The 21,880-nt window shown below is 41.0% G+C and overlaps 1 protein-coding gene across 2 annotated transcripts in view; it reads left to right on the forward strand.

Annotated features, from left to right (window-relative positions):
• The window catches only part of LOC147011497 (CKLF-like MARVEL transmembrane domain-containing protein 4), a 27,267-nt gene extending 5,590 nt beyond the window's left edge, over nucleotides 1-21,677 (forward strand). Inside the window, exons 2-6 of one of the 2 annotated variants that reach the window (XM_085858025.1) lie at nucleotides 2,912-2,944; nucleotides 4,245-4,436; nucleotides 7,102-7,278; nucleotides 8,319-8,417; nucleotides 17,022-21,677. In XM_085858025.1, the coding sequence (XP_085714151.1) occupies nucleotides 4,272-4,436; nucleotides 7,102-7,278; nucleotides 8,319-8,417; nucleotides 17,022-17,195 (615 nt within the window). In that variant the 5' untranslated portion in view covers nucleotides 2,912-2,944; nucleotides 4,245-4,271 and the 3' untranslated portion in view covers nucleotides 17,196-21,677. The remainder of the gene's footprint in view (nucleotides 1-2,911; nucleotides 2,945-4,244; nucleotides 4,437-7,101; nucleotides 7,279-8,318; nucleotides 8,418-17,021) is intronic. The other variant, XM_085858023.1, reaches the window with a different exon arrangement.
• The last annotated feature ends 203 nt before the right edge of the window (nucleotides 21,678-21,880 follow it).

Consider the following 21,880-nt stretch of genomic DNA (forward strand, 5'->3'; position numbering starts at 1 on the left):
AAACACAACCTCCTTCACCTTCGGTGGCGGAGGTAATAAAACCCTCACATTTAGACAATTCTATAAAATGGCCTCTTCCTGTTTCATGGTCACCGATCTTTGATTTTGTTTGAATTTTAGTGTTGTGCTGCCATCGAGGGATATCAAAACCCCGTCAGATACGGTGGTTGTGCTGTGAAAGTTTGTTGCTGCCATTGGTCGATCAACCACATTTCAGTATGGCCTCGGCTGGCGTACATTTGGTCACTGCTGTATCCACATATTATTTATTTAAATTATAATTCACCATTACAGTATTTTCAAATGATTATATGACTTGATTTACATGAATTACCAATATTCTTATGTAAAAACGATGGGCAGCACAGATATTACACCGCTTAACGATCACCGGACCCGGTTACAGTCTGGCCTTGTGGTTCAACCCGTAACAAACCAGACCGGCCTTGTGGTTGGAGCATTCGCTCTGGGTGTAGGAGGTCTGGGTTTGGTTCCGACACTGGCCGAGTCGTACCAAAGACTTCAAAAAAGGTAGGTGCTGATGACTCGCTCCACCCTCAGCATTCAGAGGATAGAGCACGGATGAACTTTGTGGTTTGGCATTTCGTGAGGTTGGGGGATTTCTGATTAATAGCCCTGCTGAATGCCAAGAGAAAAGCTATGAGTCCCATTGGAAGTGATACCATCCCCCCCCCCCCCCCCAAGGTCAGCAGCTGCGTTTTCTGGTCAAGTCTGGTGTTGTGTCATGTCTTTACATTTGAATGTGTCATTTGTGTAACACCTCTTCCATGAGCTTTATCTCTCAAAAAAAAATATATATATATATATCGAGATGAGACGGTAGTGGGTACCAGGAAGCAAGTGCCACACCAGCTATTGCTGACCAACAGGAAATGCCTAACACACACACACACAAACATCACATATAACCGTTTGTGCTTGCACACATTAACCTGCCACACATTAACGAGCTCTGCTAATCTATGTCTAACAGGTGGAGCTTATGCAACTGCTTGGCCAGAAGAGCTTTTAAAAAAAAAAAAAATATATATATATATATATATATATATATATATATATATATATATATATATATATATATATATATATATATATATATATATACAGTGGGGAGAACAAGTATTTGATACACTGCCGATTTTGCAGGTTTTCCCACTTACAAAGCACGTAGAGGTCTGTAATTTTTATCATAGGTACACTTCAACTGTGAAAGACAGAATCGAAAACAAAAATTCTGAAAATCACATTGTATGATTTTTAAATAATTAATTTGCATTTTATTGCATGAAATAAGTATTTGATCACCTACCAACCAGTAAGAATTCCGGCTCTCACAGACCTGTTAGTTTTGTCTTTAAGAAGCCCTCCCATTCTCCACTCATTACCTGTATTAACTGCACCAGTTTGAACTCGTTATCTGCATAAAAGACAGCTGTCCACACTCAATCAATCAGACTCCAACCTCTCCAAAATGGGCAAGACCAGAGAGCTGTCTAAGGACATCAGGGACAAAATTGTAGACTTGCACAAGGCTGGAATGGGCTACAGGACAATAGGCAAGCAGCTTCGTGAGAAGGCAACAACTGTTGGCGCAATTATTAGAAAATGGAAGAAGTTCAAGATAACAGTCACACTCCCTCAGTCTGGGGCTCCATGCAAGATCTCACCTCGTGGAGCCTCAATGATCATGAGAGGTGAGGGATCAGCCCAGAACTACATGGCAGGACCTGGTCAATGACCTGAAGAAAGCTGGGACCACAGTATCAAAGAAAACCATAATTAACACACTACACCGTCATGGATTAAAATCCTGCAGTGCACGCAAGGTCCCTCTGCTCAAGCCAGCGCATGTCCAGGCCCGTCTGAAGTTTGCCAATGACCATCTGGATGATCCAGAGGAGGAATGGGAAAAGGTCATGTTGTCTGATGAGACCAAAATAGAGCTTTTTGGTTTAAACTCCACTCGCCGTGTTTGGAGGAAGAAGAAGGATGAGTACAACCCCAAGAACACCATCCCAACCGTGAAGCATGGAGGTGGAAACATCATTCTTTGGGGATGCTTTTCTGCAAAGGGGACAGGACGACTGCACCGTATTGAGGGAAGGATGGATGGGGCCATGTATCGCAAGATCTTGGCCAACAACCTCCTTCCCTCAACAAGAACATTGAAGATGGGGCGTGGCTGGGTCTTCCAGCATGACAACGACCCGAAACACACAGCCAGGGCAACTAAAGAGTGGCTCCAGAAGAAGCATCTCAGGGTCCTGGAGTGGCCGAGCCAGTCTCCAGACCTGAACCCAATGGAAAATCTTTGGAGGGAGCTGAAAGTCTGTGTTGCCCAGCGACAGCCCCGAAACCTGAAGGATCTGGAGAAGATCTGTATGGAGGAGTGGGCCAAAATCCCTGCTGCAGTCTGTGCAAACCTGGTTAAGTACTACAGGAAACGTCTGATCTCTGTAATTGCAAACAAAGGTTTCTGTACCAAATATTAAGTTCTGTTTTTTTGATGTATCAAATACTTATTTCATGCAATAAAATGCAAATTAATTATTTAAAAATCATACAATGTAATTTTCAGGATTTTTGTTTAAGATTCCATCTTTCACAGTTGAAGTGTACCTATGATAAAAATTACAGACCTCTACGTGCTTTGTAAGTGGGAAAACCTGCAAAATCGGCAGTGTATCAAATACTTGTTCTCCCCACTGTATAGTGTGTTTCAAAATCCATTTTCAACAACTTTTTCGTTAAATGGGAATTGTTAGTTGGCGAAAAAATATTTCACCATGTATGTTGGTTTGTAGTGTCTGTCTGTCTGTTTGTTTGTTTGTCACATTATTTTTGGCCACAGTTTTCAAGTGATTGTTCTGAAATTTTTTTGTGTTTGTAGGTGACCGGCCAATGAGAGCGACGCTTAATTTTGGTGAAGATCCGGATCTGAGAATTTTTAAGTGATTCTTCACCATTGAGAAATAGGGCCAAAAATGATACACAGCACAATATGTATCACTTCTGTATCCTTCCTATAATTCATGGACTGGTGTTTGTTTGTGTGTGTTCGTTGTGCTTCTCCCGCCCAGGTTGATTCATTCCATCCAGACTCCATTTTCCCTCCATAAAATAAATTTATTTTCCCCTCCATTTCACGGCACTCCTTGATTTGACGAGCTGCAGGAATGAACAGATTTCCCTTGATCACTCAACTTTTTATAATGATAGCCTAATCGCAATGAAAACCTTCAGTTTTGTTTCCTGCCAGAGTAAAAACTCTGCCCCTTGTCTGTTATGACATCTAACAAATGTGGTGGCTAACTTCCTGATGTTGGTGATGGTGATGATAAGTCACCATGTGGGGTTTTCTTTTCTTTTTTTTGTTCCCTGCCTCCTTCTAGTAATTCAGTCCACACTAATAAAATAGCTTGTGTGTCTGTGTGTTTGTCACCACCATCGCTCCATGACAATGACAGCTGGAAACTTGAAACTTTGTCTGCATACTCAGGGGAGCCCAAGGCTGTGCACCTGGATATGATTTTTCTTTTTTTTCAATTCGGTTTTTTCACGTGTCTTTTTAAACTGCTTTTTCCGTCACTGGGGACGAGTACTTTGTCTGTCTAGATATGAACAAAGGAAAGCAAAAGAGTTGATTTGATTTTAAAAACGCAAACGAGTTTATTAAATAATAATCCCGATGTTTTTTAAATTATGCTGAAGATGCCCCGTCCATCCACTCCCACTGTCCCCGTATCGTCTCGCCCTGCCTCCCCGTCCCAATCTCGCTTCCCCGTCCCAATCTCGCTTCCCTGTCCCTGTTTCGCCTATCTTGGCATTCTCTTCCTTTGGGAGGGGGGGGGGGCAATTGGAATTATCCGAGCTATATCATAATGTATTATATATTTACATAAGCAGTACACATATTTTTGCTTCATATATGTAACCCGGGGTATTTTTATTTTTTGTGAGCGATCGAAGTAGCGGTCTGTTGCCTATACATCACTCAAGTAAAGAGATGTGCCAGAAAGCACATGTTGCATGCTTGGAACAAGATCGCCCATAGAGTGGGTACTCTGCTGTGGTATTACGTAATCATAAAGGGATAACATGCCACCCTGGCTACTCCCGGAGGGAGCGGTTGCTTCGAGTAACAACAAGCATTGTGAGGTGGTGATGTTTCAATCCCTGAGGGTGTGGATAAGAAGTTCATGTTTTGTGATTTGTGTTTTGAGGTGGCAGGTTGAAATTGGAATGCTGAAATGGCTTCGGGTACACAAAGTGAACCCCAATATGGCGAGGCCCAGACCCCACTGGCTGATCGGCCTTATCAACCAACAACAGTACCTGCTGTGCAAGACCCCCCGGGATCCACTCCACTGGCATATTTGAGGTCACAACACGGTCTGCTCAAAATAGCACAGGTGGTAAGTATCACCTGTTTATTGAGAAACTTTGAGCAATAAATATAATAAATCGATCCATATAAATATCTTGGTACTCTGGCAGTTACTTAACTTTGCATTTCAGTTCACTGTCATGCCAATTTGGGAATGCATAATTATTATTTCCTTTTCAAACTAAATTGAACTACGACACCTAATCGCAATCGGGAAGGCAAAAAATTCCCAGTTATGGCAAACGCCTTGATTAGAGAAATCTCTGAAGCTGGACGTCACTCTCAGCGACTCTTTCCCTTTAAGTTAATTTTGATAAAACTTTTGTCCAAACAGATTTTTTTCACCGTTTGTTCCATTGATATTCGTTTGAATAACATTCCGCTTTGTCTGTTTGTCCGTTGTTTCTTGCAGTCCCAGTTTTTGCCTGTACGACTGCTATGTGTTTGGCCTTCGGTCACAATCCGTGCCCTATTTTGTGGGATACTGATGCTTACCATGCTTTGTCTTGTTCAATTTTATATTTAATAAATTAGTCCTGTTCATTCAAATAATCCATGGGATTAATTTATCTCAATGGAACTCTACTTTATCACAAATTCTCATTTGAGCAGCTTTGCCAATGTGTGGCAATACATAATAGATACAGGTGTGCAAAAAGATGTCTGCTTGTTAATGGGGGTGAGGTATTTTGCTCAACCAACTACTGTAAAATGAACAAGCCCACACAATGGTGAGCAATGAAACTTCATTCTATAAGGGGGGGAGAGGGAGGAGAGAGAGAAAAAGGTGAGTTGGTTTGGAGAGGGGAGGGAGATAGAGGATAGATCGTTGGGGTGGTGGTGTGGGGTGGGGGGAGGGAGAGAAAGAGAGGAGATGGTTGGGGGGTGGGAGAGTAGATGAGTGGGGGGAGAGAGTGGATGGTTTGGGAGGAGGAGGAGGAGAAAGAGAGTGGATGGTTGGGGAGGAGGTGGAGGAGAAAGAGAGTTGATGGTTTGGGGGAGATATATATATATATATATATATATATATATATATATATATATATGTATATATATATATATATATATATATATATATATATATATATATATATATTTATTGAGTGGAAGAGAGAGAGAGGGAGATTGAGAGAGGAGATATATATAGAGTTATAGAGATCGAGATTTTGAGAGATATTGAGATTGAGAGAGAGGCAACTGTGGGGTGCTCGGCAAGTGGCTTAAGCACTCAAGCAAGCATTGCCAGTAAATGGTTGAGAAGGAACGACTGGCCAGGCTGTGGCTGCATACCACATAGGATCCCTTTAACTTTAAACCTTTAACTTTAAAGCCAGTCTTCACCGTGCCTGCAGCAATTAAGGAAATTAAATGAATTTGTTCAAATAATGACTTTAATCACAAACGAGTTTCTGTTTGACATAGAACAACCCTGAAGACATCGCAATGTTTAATCGCCCGTGAAATAAACATTGCAGTTAATCCGCCACGTTGCCTGTTTGTCTGTACACGCGTCACATGGTACTGTACATCGGTTTGCGGTCTGCACAAATATTATGACTTTATTTTAAAACGTTCATTTGCCACCAGATTTGCTTTGATTTCCTGTGGAGCACCTCATTAAACCTCTGAAAATATAGACACAGATCTGGTAGATGCTACGGATAGGCAGTCGCTCTGGAGGACAGGGTGCAGCATCAAGCGGTGAATGCATTAAACCACTTAGCTCAATGAAGCTGATTAATTTTGGCACATTCCAAAATCTTTTGTTCAATCAATAAACTACTCCAAACAGGAGAAAAATATGTTTAATTTTTGGAAATTTCACATATTCTTGTGTATATATGGAGAAAGAGGGAACATGGAGAAAGAGAAAGCCCTGCTTGCTTAAAGTAAATAGGTATAGAGGCTTCGTTATAAGACTCGTTATTTTTTTAAATTATCAGATTTCACTCTAGATTTTGACACTTATTTCATTCAGGCGATATCCGATCCCCAAAGCCGAAATCATATTTTGATGATGTACTTTAATTAGTCCGAGAGAGTAGATCATGGAAAAATTGCATCATATCATGCATGAAATCACTCGAAGCTCCTAAGTTGAAAACTATAGCACTTACAAAAGTAATGTATATAGCGATTCGTAGCTATGATGATCAGGCATTTGATATGAGTGAGGAAAGTGATAAAACTTTATTGTTAAATCGTTGTGGCCTGTTCCAAGTCGATGCATGGTTTTTCAGGCCAAAAAAACATGGTGGCTTCAGAGCCCCAGCAAGGTAACCCAGGATACTTCTTAAGACCCCATCGAGAGCGAGGTGGCCGAGGATGCACCTGATGAAGGATATAATTAAATAATGCCGTTAATTGTGTTCAAAATGGATGTTTTAATTAACCCAAACATCCAATTTTCACTCGTGCACTTCCTTGGAGTTCCCTTGGTGTGCATGCAAAGTTTCAGGCTGCTATGTTTCATGGTTTTGGAGTTAGAGGACTCACACACACACACACATACACACACTTATTAGTGTAGATATATTGTATATTATATGGTCATATCACAACAAGTTGTAATTACAGCTACAACTTTGCCATTTAAAATTTGTTTGAATACTGGAGAATGTAGTCGATTATGTATTTTCCTTACAAAATAAACAATGAAGTGTTCTTCCATCTTCCATCCCTCTGTGGTTCAGGTGACATCCTTCATTGCCTTCATTTGCGTGGAGGTGGTCGATAGATGCCGTAACTGCAAAGCGTTGTACTTCTTCGAGTTTGTAAGCTGCAGCGTATTCCTCATCACCCTCTCTCTGTTTATCATCTTCTGCTGCAAACTGGACAAACGCTTTTCCGCCATTAACTGGAAGCTCACGGTATGCTACTTCAAAAGTATTTTGTTCGTGTGTTTAATCTAAACCTCAGTTTTTTATATTTTTTTAAATCTATCTCCGAAAAAAACAAACAAACAATGAGTGCACATCCTTTATTCTTTTTCGTTTTCTTTCGCTGTGGTTATCACTGGCAGATGTGCTCACAAGATAGCCTCGAGGTATGCACATTCACCTCTATGCTGTCTCGCCTAGGTTTGAATCCCGAACCAGCTATAAACTGTCGTCCTGGTGTTTCACAGGCAGGGTGATTAATCAATGTGTGTGCCATCTCTCGCATGTACATTAAACGGATTGTCCCATCCGTCAGCATTCTTTGGTGGACATTAAAGATCCCATGGTGTCCTCTGTGAAGAGTAGGCGAGCTATCGCTGGCACCCTGAACAAATTACAAATTCCTGTCCTAATCATCGGCACAGTGTACCCTCAGCCCATGGTGCCACCCCACAGCCTTGTGCTGCATACAAATAAAAAGAAGAATCAAGTTAGAGAGTTAAGTTCGGAAGGGCTTATGGGGGTAATATAGATTATGGGTTAGGATGGGGGATGACATGAGGTGGTGGTATACTGCCTGTTTGAAGCCTTGGAGGGAAGAGTGGGAGAAAGAACGTCTTGGTAGGCTGTTCCAGGGACGAGAGAATTGAGGAACAAAATTTTTCAGTTGCCATGCTTTGGAATGTTTCATTTAACTGAAAAGGAGCTTGGTGGAGTGATTGCTGAATTACAAGTGTTTGTAACCCTTGAGTTGCAATTGAAAGAGTGTGGGCACAATATCAGCAACAATGTTCTTCATGTGGAATAAGTGGTGTGGGGGAGGGTGGGAGGGAGGGTTCGTTCAAGAATGACTAATGGATGTATCACAATTCCACACTAACATTTTCCTCTGGTGGTTATCACCCTACCCTCAGCCCTCCTGCCCCCTCCCTGACCCCAACCACCTTTTGCCTTTATTTTATTTAAATGACTGAACTGGTAGCATTGTTATAAATCTATTTTTACTGTAACACCCCATCTTGTTTTTCTAGGACAGCATAAACACATTGTTGGCTACATTGTTCCTGTTCATTGCCTGCATTATACTTGCTGCAAAAAACTCTGGACATAGTGCAGAAATTGCTGCAGTTGTGAGTACATTTCCTGATACCTTGTGTTTGGGGTTTGTAGAAAAAAGAAAAGAAAGGGCTTTCCTTTCCACGCTACACGAGGACATTCTATTTGAACACGAGAACGCTGATTTGAAGCCAGGCCTAGAAACCCTTGTGTTTGTTTGATACAGCAGGCAGGTGTTTTCTTTATGCATTTTCTATAGGAATAAGGTTTGTGACTTGTGGGGCAGACATTTTGAATCGCCAAATGTTTTCACCGTATCAGATGTACCTAATTACCTCCACTGCAGAAGGTGGACCGAGGTTATGTTTTCACTCCTGTTTGTCCATCGGACAAAACTTGGTGGACAGTTTGGGTTTGTTACAAGGACAAATTGATCAGATTTTGGTGAAGAACCGAAACCGGAGCCGAATACGAGAATTTTGAAAGTGATTCTTCACCATTGAGAGATCGGGCCAAAAACAATACATAGCACGATATCTCAAAAAGTTGTGGACGGATTCGGACAAAACTTGGTGGATAGGTTGGGTAGGTGACAACAACAAGTCGATTAGCTTTTGTTTCAGGTCTGGATACAGATCCAGCCTATCAGTGGGATACAAACCGTCAACTGTTCAGCCTGGAGGAGGTATGTGTTCTACTGAGTTCCTAATTACCTCTGCCACCGAAGGTGAAGGCGGTTATGTTTTCACCCCTTTCTGTTTGTTTGTCGATGAACAGGATATCTCAAAAATTTATGGATGGATTCGGACGACATTTGTTGGATAGGTTGTCTGTGTGGCAAGGACAAATCGATTCGATTTTGGTGAAGATCTGGATCGGATACGAGAATTATTTAATTTTTAGAGTGAATTTAAATTTTAATTAAATCAACCCAAGTTTTACTTTTTATATTCTTCATTATTAAGAGATGGGGCTCAAAAACGATATGTAGCATGATATCTCAAAAATTTATTGGGCCAGATATGTTCTCATCGATCAGGCTTTATGGGGCAGAGGTATGTGCTCTACCGAGTGCCCTTCGAGTTTTAAAATTAAATACACCTGCAATGAAAAGTTTACTCGTCTATATAACATAAAGGAGGTGAACCACGTCGTTCTGCTGGCTGCTGCTTCTTGTGCCATTCTGGAGATTGAAATTTTAAGGTTATAAAAAGGAAAAGCTGGTAGTCATATTAAGCATCCAGATAGGACCGAGAACCTCTGTGAATCGGGCAAAAGGTGGTCCTATTAGGAAATGTTAATCACCGATACTTATCCTAACTCGATAAACACTCCTCGAAGCTATTTCTGCAACAACAAAAAAAATTATTATTTCTATTCGACAAAAAGAATTGCGTCATCTATATTTAAGAGGAAATGGAAGACTCAGAGGATGAAGAAGCCCAATGACTTGCATAGTGACAAAAATTGTCAAAGTGACACATTCACTCTTCAATGAAGCTGATTTACTGCCTGTATAGAAAGCAGTAAAATCTTAAAAAAAAAAATGAAAAAACAATGGAGAAACAGTTTTCATTTGATTAATTTTACTTCGAGCAAATACTTGCCCATTAACTGATAAATTAAGGAGTAAGTCTATTGGCTGGGAGGGAAAAGATATTTGGTTATATTAGTTATATTATTTTCAGTTTGGCAAGCGTTCGGCTCCACTTTAAAAAAAATCCCGGACAAAGCCCTCCTTTTCAATATGAAAAACCGATTAAGGCAAAAAGTTTTCGCCTTTAAATAGCTGAGTGTTTCCCCAAGACACTAGAGGGAACAAAGCTATAGATCCAAACGAGAAGCCAAAAGTACGGCAACCATTCACTTAGCACAGACAAACGGCCGCTGTAGACACCTGCATCGAGACCGGGCAAGAAATGTTTCATCATTTCCTGCTCCCTTTCGCAATTGTATTTTCATACGTGGTATTTTTCCTGATATTTTCAACTGTAGAATAATTATTTTCATCTATAAATGATCATGCGGTATTTTACAATGCCAACATCACAGATCGCCAACAGTTGTAATCAGAGAAACTATTGTTGTTTTGTGCCAGCGATAATATTTATTTTGATGCACAGAATTGCATTTTCAACCACTTGGAATTTATTGCCAGTAGAGGGAGCAAGTTGTTTGGTAAATTGGGGAAGGGGTGGCACAGCTGGGTGGAGGAGGAGAAGTGTGGGGGGGGGGGAGGGTATGTGGTGGTGGTGGTGGTGGTGGCACATGTAGCATTTGATTCTGAAATTAATTAATCACTCAATGTCACTGTAGTAATTGTACAGAGGCATTTGTTTTTTCAAAATAATCTCCGCTCACAATAACATGTATTGGGCAACAATCCGTCTCTCTTAAAAATGGCGTTTGCTTTTAAGAGCAACGAGCAACATTTATCACCAAGTTCAGTTTGGAAAGCCTTTTGAAGGCTTCAGAGGATTTCAGACAGACACCGTTTATGACTTCTCGGAAATAATAAATATGGCAATGATGGATCGTACTCCACCGCAGTCACAATTAGGCGATTCCTTCGTTCCCCAATTATGGGCCGAGTTATCTGCATCTCCCGTGTTTTTCAAACATGATTCATTAAGAGCACTCAAGTGCGTCCGGGCAAGGCAAACACAGATCAGTGATTTGTTGGATCCGCGATAAATGCTTTTTTTTGGGGGGACTTTGTAAGCTGACCAGATATGTCGCCTTTGGCTATCAGTCTCTTTATCAGTTAATAAAAGCGTAGCGCCGCAAGTCCAATAAGGTTTCCGAGACTTGAGTCATCTGGACAGTGTTGTGGAACGATATCTTGATGCATTTGTTAGTCTGGATCGGGTGACGATCTGTGGAAAGTTTTATTAGTAAAGAAGGAAGTTACTAGTAGGGCATGTCAGTAATGGAGGGATTGGAAGGGATAAGGAAATGTATGAATAAGGAAGGAAGGATAAGGAAGTGTATGACAGGAGAGTAATTAAATAAATTAATCTTGCCTGTTGTATCCAATGCCTAGTTCATTTTGGTTTCCCACTCCCCCCAAATTAGATTCTCCGCAACTTGCTATTTGGAATAAATATTCAATCTTGTAAAAGTACACTTGTATCTTCATCCTCCGTTGTCGAACCCTTGAAATAGCAAATGTCTATGGAAATGACTTGTTGATGCGCTTCATGTGAATTTGACAAATTGCTTCATATGTTGCTCTCAAGCATCAGTATTTGAAGACTTTTTCTTTTGGATGTTTATTTTTTCATGCCGACTTGTTCACTACTTGCTTGCTCACGGAGATCAAAATGGAGCTTCAGATTGATAATTTTGGTTCCTTGACTCGATTTCATTTTCGATAATGTCCATTGTTGATAATGTACATTTCCTGTGAATATTATTAACTGGTTTTGTTTTTATTCCACTTTTGGCATAAAGTCAGGATGTAAATTACCTTCATATAATCAAGCATCTGTGCTTATTATCATTGGGTACCTATACATTCATGCTTGTTATCATCCATGTTTATTATCATCCGGTGTTCGTACATTTGTGCTTATTACCTCTGCCATTGAAGGTGAAGGAGGTGATGTTTTCACCCCTCTGTCTGTCTGTCTGTCTGTGTGCAGGATATCTCAAAAGGTTGTTGATGGATCTGGATAAAATTTGGTGGGCAGGTTGGGTGTGTGACAAGGACGAACTGAATAGGTTTTGGTGAAGATCCGGATCATTTTTTAAGTGATTCTTCATCATTGATTGGGCTAAATTAATGTGTAGCATGATATATCAAAAAGTTGTGGACGGATTTGGATGAAACTTGGTAAGACAGAATGGGGGTGTGACCACCACAAATTGATTCGATTTTGGTGAACATCCGAATCCGTATCTGGACACGATAATTATTTAATTTTTTTAAGTGATTCTTCACCATTGAGAGATCGGGCCAAAAACGATATGTAGCCTGATATTTCAAAAATGTATTGGGCCTGATATGTTCTCGTGGATCAGGCATTACGTGGCGGAGGTATGCGTCTTCCGAGTGCTCTTCCAGTACCCGTATATCCATGCTTATTATCATCCGGTACCCGTACAGTCATGCTTATTATTATCATCCGGTACCCATACATTCCTGCTTATTATAATCCAGTACCCTTACACCCGGTACCATGACATCTGTGTTTATTGTCAATGGGAACCTGTACATTCATGCTCGTCATCTGGTACGCTTATGTCCGGTACCATTACATCCGTGCTTAGTAATTATCATCCGGTACCCATACATGCATACACATCATCCAGAAACCCATACATTTCTGACATCATGATATGTATGCATTCAGTTATACTTGCAGTCACAAAAGTGTATATTTAATAATCTGCACTGCAGTTATTTATTTTTTCTGGCTCTTGCTTTTACATATAATGTCTTTCAATATTTGAAATTGTCAGGCTTGTCATAGCTTCATTTACTCTGCCATCTGCAACGCTTCGCTCGTTCAAACATTGCCAAAATCCCCCTTTCGACATCGCACCATATGGTGTCCCTTGATGGCTGTCATATGATGAGGAATTGTTTTTTGTTGGTGCAAACAAAGAAAATGTATTTACCACTAAATTGATTTCTGATAGTTCCAGAAGAGCGATCCACAACTATTCTTGTACACGGAGAGCTATTGTTATTCTACTACAGTGCCTGCAGAAAGTCGACACCCCCTTTCAAACCTTTTGCTGCCTTATAACCTGGAATTAAATTGCATTAAATCAGACTTTTTACACCTGTATTTACACATCGTAACCCACAACTTCCAAGTGAAAAACAAATTCGACAAATTTCAGAAAATTTATTAAAAATACAAAACTAGAATATCTTGGTTGGATAAGTGTCCTGCCCCCCTACCGCCCCCCTCCCCCACCCCCTTATAATAGCAATTGTAAATTAGTTCAGGTGTAACCAATCACTTTCAAAATCACACACCAAGTTAATTGTCCTCCCCCTTTGTTAAATTGTAGTGATTCTGATTATTTCAGAATAAAATCAACTGTTCCTGTAGGTTTCCTCTGCTGGGTAGTGCATTTCACAGCAAACACTCAAACATGATCACCAAGGAGCTTTCAAAAGACCTCTGGGGTAAAGTTGTGGAAAGGCACAGATCAGGGGATGGGTATAAAAATATTTCAAAGGCTTTGAATATCCTTTGGAGCACAGCCACTGCAATCATTCAGGAGTGGAAGGGGTATGGTACCACCAAGACCCTACCTAGATCAGGCCGTCTCTCCAAACTGGTTACCAAACAAGGAGGAGACTGATCAGAGAGGCCCCAAAGAGGCCATTGGCAACTTTGAAAGAACTACATGCCTTTAAGGCAAAGACTTGTCACTATGTACATGTGACAACAATATCCCAAGCATTCCACAAGTCTGGCCTGTATGGTAGGGTGGCAAGAAGGAAGACATTACTCAAAAAAATCCCACCTTGAGTCCCGTTTGAGGTATGCAAAAAAACACCCTGGAGAATCTGAAGTCATGTGGCAAAAAGTTTTGTGGTCTGACAAAACCAAGGTGGAACTTTTTGAGCTAAATACAAAACCTTGTATCCTTCCTCTTCCGGTTCTGGGTTTGAAGCGACAGCTGCTTCTCTCGAGGGTCTCTGCCGACTTTCTCAGAGTTAAGTTTCCGGTTGTTATTTGTCACGTTTTAACTGTTTATTGTCTCAACTACATGTTTACTGTGTGATCCTAGTTCGGTTTTGTTTCAAAAATCGTGCTATTTTGTCAGTTTTCGTCGACCTTGCCTTCTCGGGCTCCTTGAGGCCTACCCGTCTAGGAGTAAGATCATTTTATTTGTATTCTCTTCCTATTACCATCAATTCCTATTTACCCCACTTTTCCCAATTCCCCCCATCTATCCCTCCCAACAACACACACTGTTTCAAGTCTTAAATTTTAAAAATAACAAAAAAAAATATCAACAACCCTTTCTCACTCCACACCCACGAGTACCGATCCTTCTTCTTCCTCCTCCTTTCGGCACACCATCTTTCTTCCATTTGAGCTGACCCACTCTCACCATTACATTCACGATTTCTTCCTACAACCCTCCATGCTCCAATCTTATCTAATCTTAAAAAATCCATCAAAAAATAATAATTTTCCTTGTATCCTTCCGAACTATACACCTCCTGTAATCACGTGTCTCTCGACAGTCTACCCACTTCTTGTTACTTTTCATTGATCCATCAGCTTCACTCTGTGTTTACCATTCCAAATTCACCTCACAATCTTTTTTTCAACCTTTCCTTTACCTAATCTTATGCAATCTTTATCAAAAAAAAAAAAAAATAATAATAATACTAAAACGATCTCTTATAATGCTTCATCTTCCTCTTTCACACGTGTGGTTCTCATTACTGTATCATAATTCACTACTCTTCTTCTTCAACATCTTCTCTTCTTCTTCATCATAATTCACTACTCTTCTTCTTGCCTTTCCTTCATACAGTACCTTGTTGAAAAAATTGAACTGTTACAACGTTTCTTCTCTCCATTCTTTTAATTCGCCTTTATTGCATCCATCAATAAATGTCTTTCGTTGCATTTCTGAACTAAAAAATTTTTACAACCCAGTTTGCTATGAATTTTCGCTTTCCATCAATCGTCATTTTTCTCCAACTTCAGTGCCAATTCAATCCTCTCACCCCTCCCTCTCAAATCAACCGTCACACTCTTTCCCCTCCAAGCTTCTCTCTCACTTTTCTCAAAAACTCCCCACTCACCCTTCTCCCACCATTCACCCTCCTCACTCACCCTTCTCTAAGCTGTCCCCCCCCTCTCATCCACAAAGCTGCCTCCTTCCCCTGCTCTCTCTCTCCTCCATCTCATGGTGGTGGTGGTCGTATGGCAGCTTAGTCGCCGGGGTAGCTATCATTTCTTGAAGCGCGACTGTGTCGCTGATGCAGTGCCCCTCTACCAGTGCACACACTGGAACTGGTACTCATTTCGCCGACCTCGGAAGGATGACAGGCTGAGTCAACCCCCTGGTGTATTAATTCAGCGGCCGACGGGGCTTGAACTCAGGACCCTAGGATCCCAAGCCGTGACCCTAACCGCTGAGCCAACACCAGGCTGCTCCATCTCATTACTCTCTACCTCCTCCAAGGGGGTGTCGACTTTATACAGGCACTGTATATAAAATAAGGCAATTATTTGTACATCTGAAAATCATCGTAAAAGAACATCTCTGGGCTTATCTCCACCAAATTTTGCATTCGAGCTCAGGGTACCCAGGGTCAGGTCATGGGGACAAAAAAAAAAAAAAAAAAAAAAATCCCCGCCTGTCCGGCTGGGCCAATATTTATTGCTGAATTAAAACGGGAAGTGCAATTTCTCTTCTCAATAAAGCACCCAAATGTAACACATAATTACTTTGTTGCACAGCTCAGCTTGTTTCTTCACCAAGTCACAAGTATTTATTAGTCATCCTAAAATATGCAATGTGGTGTCAGTCTGTCGTCTGTCTCTGCACGTCTTTGGCCGATGCATTCCGTCTTTAATTACCAATCTCAACTGAACTTGCCTGGGGGACTAAGGATCATAAGATAAAGGCCGTGCAGCTACTTGGCTCCCGCTCCCACCCCTCCAGGAGGTTTCAAAGGTGGGGCTGACGCAATTCTCTCCGTAAATGTGCACTTTGTAGCACCGCTCCCGGTGGTGGTGGGTTCGGGTATTATGAGTGATGTTTGAGAACCTTTATTTGTATCACGACTAAGAGGCCCTTGCCTTATTTTCGCACTCGTTTCTCCGATATAGCTTCAGACTCGACTGCAAAAAATCCGTAGGAATTCCCATGTTTCATTCAATACCTTTTTCTGCATTGATTTGCCATGTTAAGATGTATCGATAGCAGCTTGAGTGTTGTTCCACATTATCGTGGTATTTTTCAAAGGCCTCTTGATCACAAAAGTAACTCGAAGGGCACTCGGTAGAGAGCGCATACCTCCGCCACGTAATGCCTGATCCACGAGAACATATCGGGCCCAATACATTTTTGAAATATCATGTTGTACAGTACTTTATTGTTTTTGGCCGTATCTCTCAATGGTGAAGAATCACTTTAAAAATCAAATAATCATCTTCGCCAAAATTGAATAATTTCTCGTCACACACCCAACCTGTCCACCGAATTTCATCAGGATCCATCCACAATTTTTTGAGATATCCTGTACACAAACAAACAAACAGACAGAAAATGGTGAAAACGTAACCTCCTTCACCTTTGGTGGTGGAGGTAAAAACAACAATAATGATAGCATCATAGTAATATTAACAATAATAATAGTAATAATATGATAACATGACCCCGGCTGCTCCCTTAAGAAGCAGGTGTTTCTCGTCGTTTGAAAAATAATACTTGGTGTTAACTCCAATGGGAATTATTGATCTGATAGATGCTCAAAACATGGTTTGCTTTGTTTTGAAAAGTTTGCTTCCATAAAGCGTTGATTACCTGCACTCAGGTGCATACTGGATAACAGAACAAACTTTTTTTAAATTTTTTTGGGGGGGGGGTTTGGGGTTCAGGAGGAGGAAGGGGGGGGGTGAAGATCCTGCAATTAATTGATCCTTATTGTCTCCCATTCCCTCTTTATTTCACTCCACTCCCCCAAGGTCTTTGGCTTTTTTGCTTTGTTTTTCTTTGTGATCAGCTCTTTTTTTGTGCTGAAGGAATGGAAAGAAAAACCACCGTGGTCCTCCAGGAGCACGGGCTCCGGTGGATCGAACCACAACTATTCTCGTACACGTAGCGATTCGCACCCGGAACAACCAAACCAGAACGTCTGATTTTGAAATCTGTTCTCCACTGTACTTCCTCGTTGATTTATTAATTTCACTACAATGGGAATTTGAGCAGCTGTTGTTATTTTTTTTTTTTCCATTTTCCTCCCCCCACCCCTACCCCCTATTTCCCCATGAAAATTCTTAGGCCATCTCTTTTGCCTACATCCAGATGGTGCCTTTATCCCCTCTTATTTTATCATTATTGCTTGTTCTAATTATTATGCGTACAGATGATCTCTGGCTCTTTGGTGCGAAAAATAACTGAAACATTATTTTAGAACTTTAAAATGAAGAATGCTTATTTTGTTCTTAAATGATCCTTAACTCTTATGGGCTCTGGGCCTATTCATTGTAATGTTTTTTTTGAAAGAAAAAAAAAATTCCTTTTTGCAACACCTTAGTCTTTTCTCTTGCTTTCTCGCCAAAGGCCCAGCGACGCTAGCACGCAGGCTATGGACCCTTTCTGCGGTTGAAGGTGCACTGTCGGAAACTTGGCACACCGCTCTGCCCTTTGGCAAGCAACAGAACCGGACGCTCTTCAAGGCAATTGTTTCTTGCAACAGGGTCCAAAGCGATTGGTAGACTTCTTTCGAGCTTTATCCAAGCACAGGTGTCTCAGAACAGCCCGGCCAAGCCATCCACCTGTGTGAGCCTCGTTCAGTACTCGATCCAGTAACTCCATGCACTGTCTCACTCTATCACCAGTGCTTTGGAGGTAGGGGTGTTTAGGGAGGGGAAGGGTTTAGACAGGGCTGGCCAAGACCCTGGTCCATTTAGAGGCTGATGGATAGTGGTTATGAAAGGCAGGCGGGTTTCCAACTAGACGGCAAAGACCAGGCCCAAACACACAAAGACAACCCTGTGTGCTGGGGTTCTTCTTTTTTTTTTTGTTTGGCTTGTCTTGTGTTACAATCCTGGAATGAAGACGTGATTTGTGGTTTGTTCCTATTTTTTTTCTTCTGACTGTCGGATGTACACGTCAAATATGTGTCAGCCACCGACTTTTCCTTCGTCACATTCACAAAGCTTAATTTGAATGCGCCACGCAATGTTAGCATATTTCAGTGATTGCATCTGCTTAGTCGATAGTTATTTAAAAAAAAAATTAATTGCGTGTCATTGCTGGGCATACTTGCAACACCTCGGTGAATATTGGTTATCGAACAAGTAATCCATCCATTTTATACATTTTGGCTCCTCGTGGCATTTGCTTGCAAATGAACCAGGACAGGAAGTCGACCTCCCCTGATGAAGCCGAATCATTTTTTTTCGTGACGTTTCAGACACATCAAATTACTATTTTCATTTACCTTCCACACATTTATTAACAGGTCATTAGGTATCTCTTTTGAAGGCATTTTTGCGTTTCTCATCGATTATATTCAATTGATGTCTATTTTGTCGAAAATACTATAATTGTTTTCTTTGGGGGGGTAGTCGGTATGGTGGTGGCAGACGTGACATTGCGACGATCTTTGGATTGATTAATTAACAACAGATCCCATATTATGTGGTGCGATGACGACAATTAAATGACCACCAGATGCTGGGTTGTGAAATTGCTTTCGCTTTGTACTCGGTGTTTCGGAACAATAGCGTGTTTCTGTAATCTGGTCTTCACACTACGCTTCTTCGTACAGGTAGCGTAAATAGATAGGAAAAATGTTTCTTTGAAATACAAAACATTCTCACCACGAGCTTTTGTCGTCTCAAATGTTATAACGAGCTGGTCATTTACCGGATTTATTTAACACCAGTATTCCATGCAGGTGCCCATTATAGGTCATATTGGTGGGATGTGCTACTATTCTCGGCCGATCCACCTTTTCAAAATATTTCGTTTTTTAAACGTTTTTGTCTTTGTTGATAAAGACACTTCAAAATGGGCATTCTTTGATCAATTTGTTAAAATACAATTGTGGACCATCACCTTCATGACATTTTCTAATCACATCTTTCGAGGAATAACATAAAATTACATCTTGCATAGCTTACACGTTCATGAGCATTTTGCTGTCCGCTGATTGGCTATTAAACCTCGTTTCCAACTGGTGTATTCGGCATTGTCCGTAATTCACTCTGGTGGTTCAATGTCGACACGGATTCTTACCTCCAACACCAAAGGTGGCCGGAGGTTATCATTTTGTGTTCATGTCTGTTTGTCTGTCTGTCTGAGAGCAGGATATCTCAAACAGTTATGGGTGGATTGGGATGAAACTTGGTGGTTGATTTGGTTGGGTGACTAGAACAAGCTGATTCGATTTTGGTTCAGATCCTATCAGTGGGATACAAAATGTAAACTCTTCCACTTGGCGGGAGGAATGTGCTCTATCGAGTGCCGCTCTGCTTTTTATTTGTTCTTGAAGATTAAAACAAATTGTAATGCAATGACGATGTGGTCTCTGAACAAACTGAACAAGTGACATGGATGCTCGTCAAAGCATTTTTGCGATAAAATCAAGGTGGTGGCCAATATCGTCACGTGTACTGTTTCGTGAAGTTCTCTGTGACGAAGAGCATCAAACCAGCTGAAGGACGAAGACCTTGGCCTTGAATTGGGGAGCACTCTTGATCATTCTCGCATGCAACCAACTGTCGTCGCTCGAGCGAACATGGAACGTGTTGAACAAATAATCTTGGAGAAACGCCGGATCATTATGCTTTAAATTGCAGAAACATCTGTTCGTGCTGGAAGCAGAGGAACAATCATTTGTTCTCATTTTGAATTCAATTAGGACGGTGCAAGGTGGGGACCTAATGTCTTCGCGTTTGATTGAAAAACTTCCGTGGCAACTGCAGTTAAGCTTCAGGAAAGTGAGCCGAGGGAGATTATTGATTGATGAAGATTGTAACGTGATAAGATTTGGTTCAGTCATGTCAAAGGGAGCCAGCATGGAGTGGAGGCAATTTTGGTCTCTGCCACCAAAGGATTTCAGCATTCAGCTTTGAGATGGAAATTTCGATTGTTTCTTGAATTTCTTGAAAGTGGGAAGATCAATGTACAGTGACAACCAACTTAAACGGTGGCCATGGATTTTGTTTTGGGACGTGGCTTTGTAGCACGATGATGCTCGCCGTCACATGGCAAATTTGATCACGACGATTATACTTGAGCGGAGATGGGTCTGATTTAATTATTATCCGCCATGCAGTCCAGACTCGTCACCTTGAGATTTTCACCTATTTTGACCACTCGAAGAACACCTGGGCAGCATCAACTTTACGAACGACGACACCAAAGCACTTGTCATGTAATGGCTCTGCGAACCGTTCCTAAGATTTCTCCGTAGATGGCATCAGGTCACAACCACGTCAATTTGACAATTATGTTAGTGTACCAGAGAATTATCTTGATTAAACAGGTGAAGTTTCATGTAGTCATTGATTTGTCTTGAATAAAATGTCCACTGCTGAGGTGCATAATTGGCATCATTAGAGGGAGTGCTGGGTACAGAGTCATTTACTCAATGCTGATTGGATGGATGATGATTATTCTTTTTCATATTACTTATTTGGTTGGTGTTGGTGAAACTTATTTTATTTTTGTGTTTACAATGAATGGCTCAGCCATCGAAAAGAATGGCTTTGCCGACTGAAACTTATCAAAAGTGGGTTTACCCAAGAAATTGAAAACCTTGATTAAGAAAACAATGAAGATAAGTTAGTGTGAGTGCCAGAGAATTGAAAGAAGTAGTAAAAGGACTAGTTAATTCACTAACAAGTGGTTAACACTCTCAAGGTGGGTAGAGCATACATCACCCCATTTAACTAAGTTACATCATGTGCTCAATGAGAAAGTTAAAGCTCCATATTGCAGATGCTCCTCCACACCTTCATTGTGTTGTCAGTGGTTTATGTTGTACAGTCTGTTGCTTACCTGTGTGTTTGGTCTGCTCTATGGAAAAGTTCAAAATTCAAAACTTTTCCAATTTAGTAAATATTTTAAGTTTGCCTGTTATATATGAACTTTTAATATTTCATGGAAGTTTTCCATCCAGGTGATTTAACAACATACCTTACCTTTAGTGTGTGTACCACCCTCATTACCTTTCTTTGGTGGTGTTCAGTTGTTTGTACCTCTGATTGCTGTGATAGATGCTGGTGAGTTTTTTTTCAGACTGTGTGATGGGAAGCCTCAGGCAGCGAGGGTCATAGCCATTAAGTCCCCCTCCTCCCCCCCCCCCCCCGTCACATCCGAGCTATTCGAATCTGTCACACCTCATGTTTGCTCTCCAGCCAGAAGAGCAAGACCCCATTCATTCTTGACCATCATCGATCGGTGGTAGATTTTGCTTCCTATAGCTGATCCATTTTCATTTTCTCATCGCTATCCACCCATGGTTTCACAAGGTTGTGCTTTTATTTTCCTGCCTGTTGTAACTTTTCCATATGTCTGACATTTTCAAATTGTTGAATTGCATTGGACAATCATACTTTCTTTAAATGTTTTACTTGCTGAAATAAAAGTTTCCCCCACTTGACTTATCCATTGCACATGGGTTGTGTTCAAAACGTGTTTTGTGAAAGGTGTGAAGATGCTGGGAAATATCGTGGAATGCTTAAATATTGAAATATATCCATTTTATGGGAAGCTTCATGCCCTCCCTATCAATTTGGTGAATTCAAGTCGCACATTTCGTTTACCACCGTTGTGCATACTGTGTAGTGGATTTGTCTGTCTGGTCCAG

Source organism: Eptatretus burgeri, chromosome 15 (assembly GCF_056783735.1).
Source record: "Eptatretus burgeri isolate ZD-2024b chromosome 15, Ebu_testis_v1, whole genome shotgun sequence".
Classification (NCBI taxonomy): domain Eukaryota; kingdom Metazoa; phylum Chordata; class Myxini; order Myxiniformes; family Myxinidae; genus Eptatretus; species Eptatretus burgeri.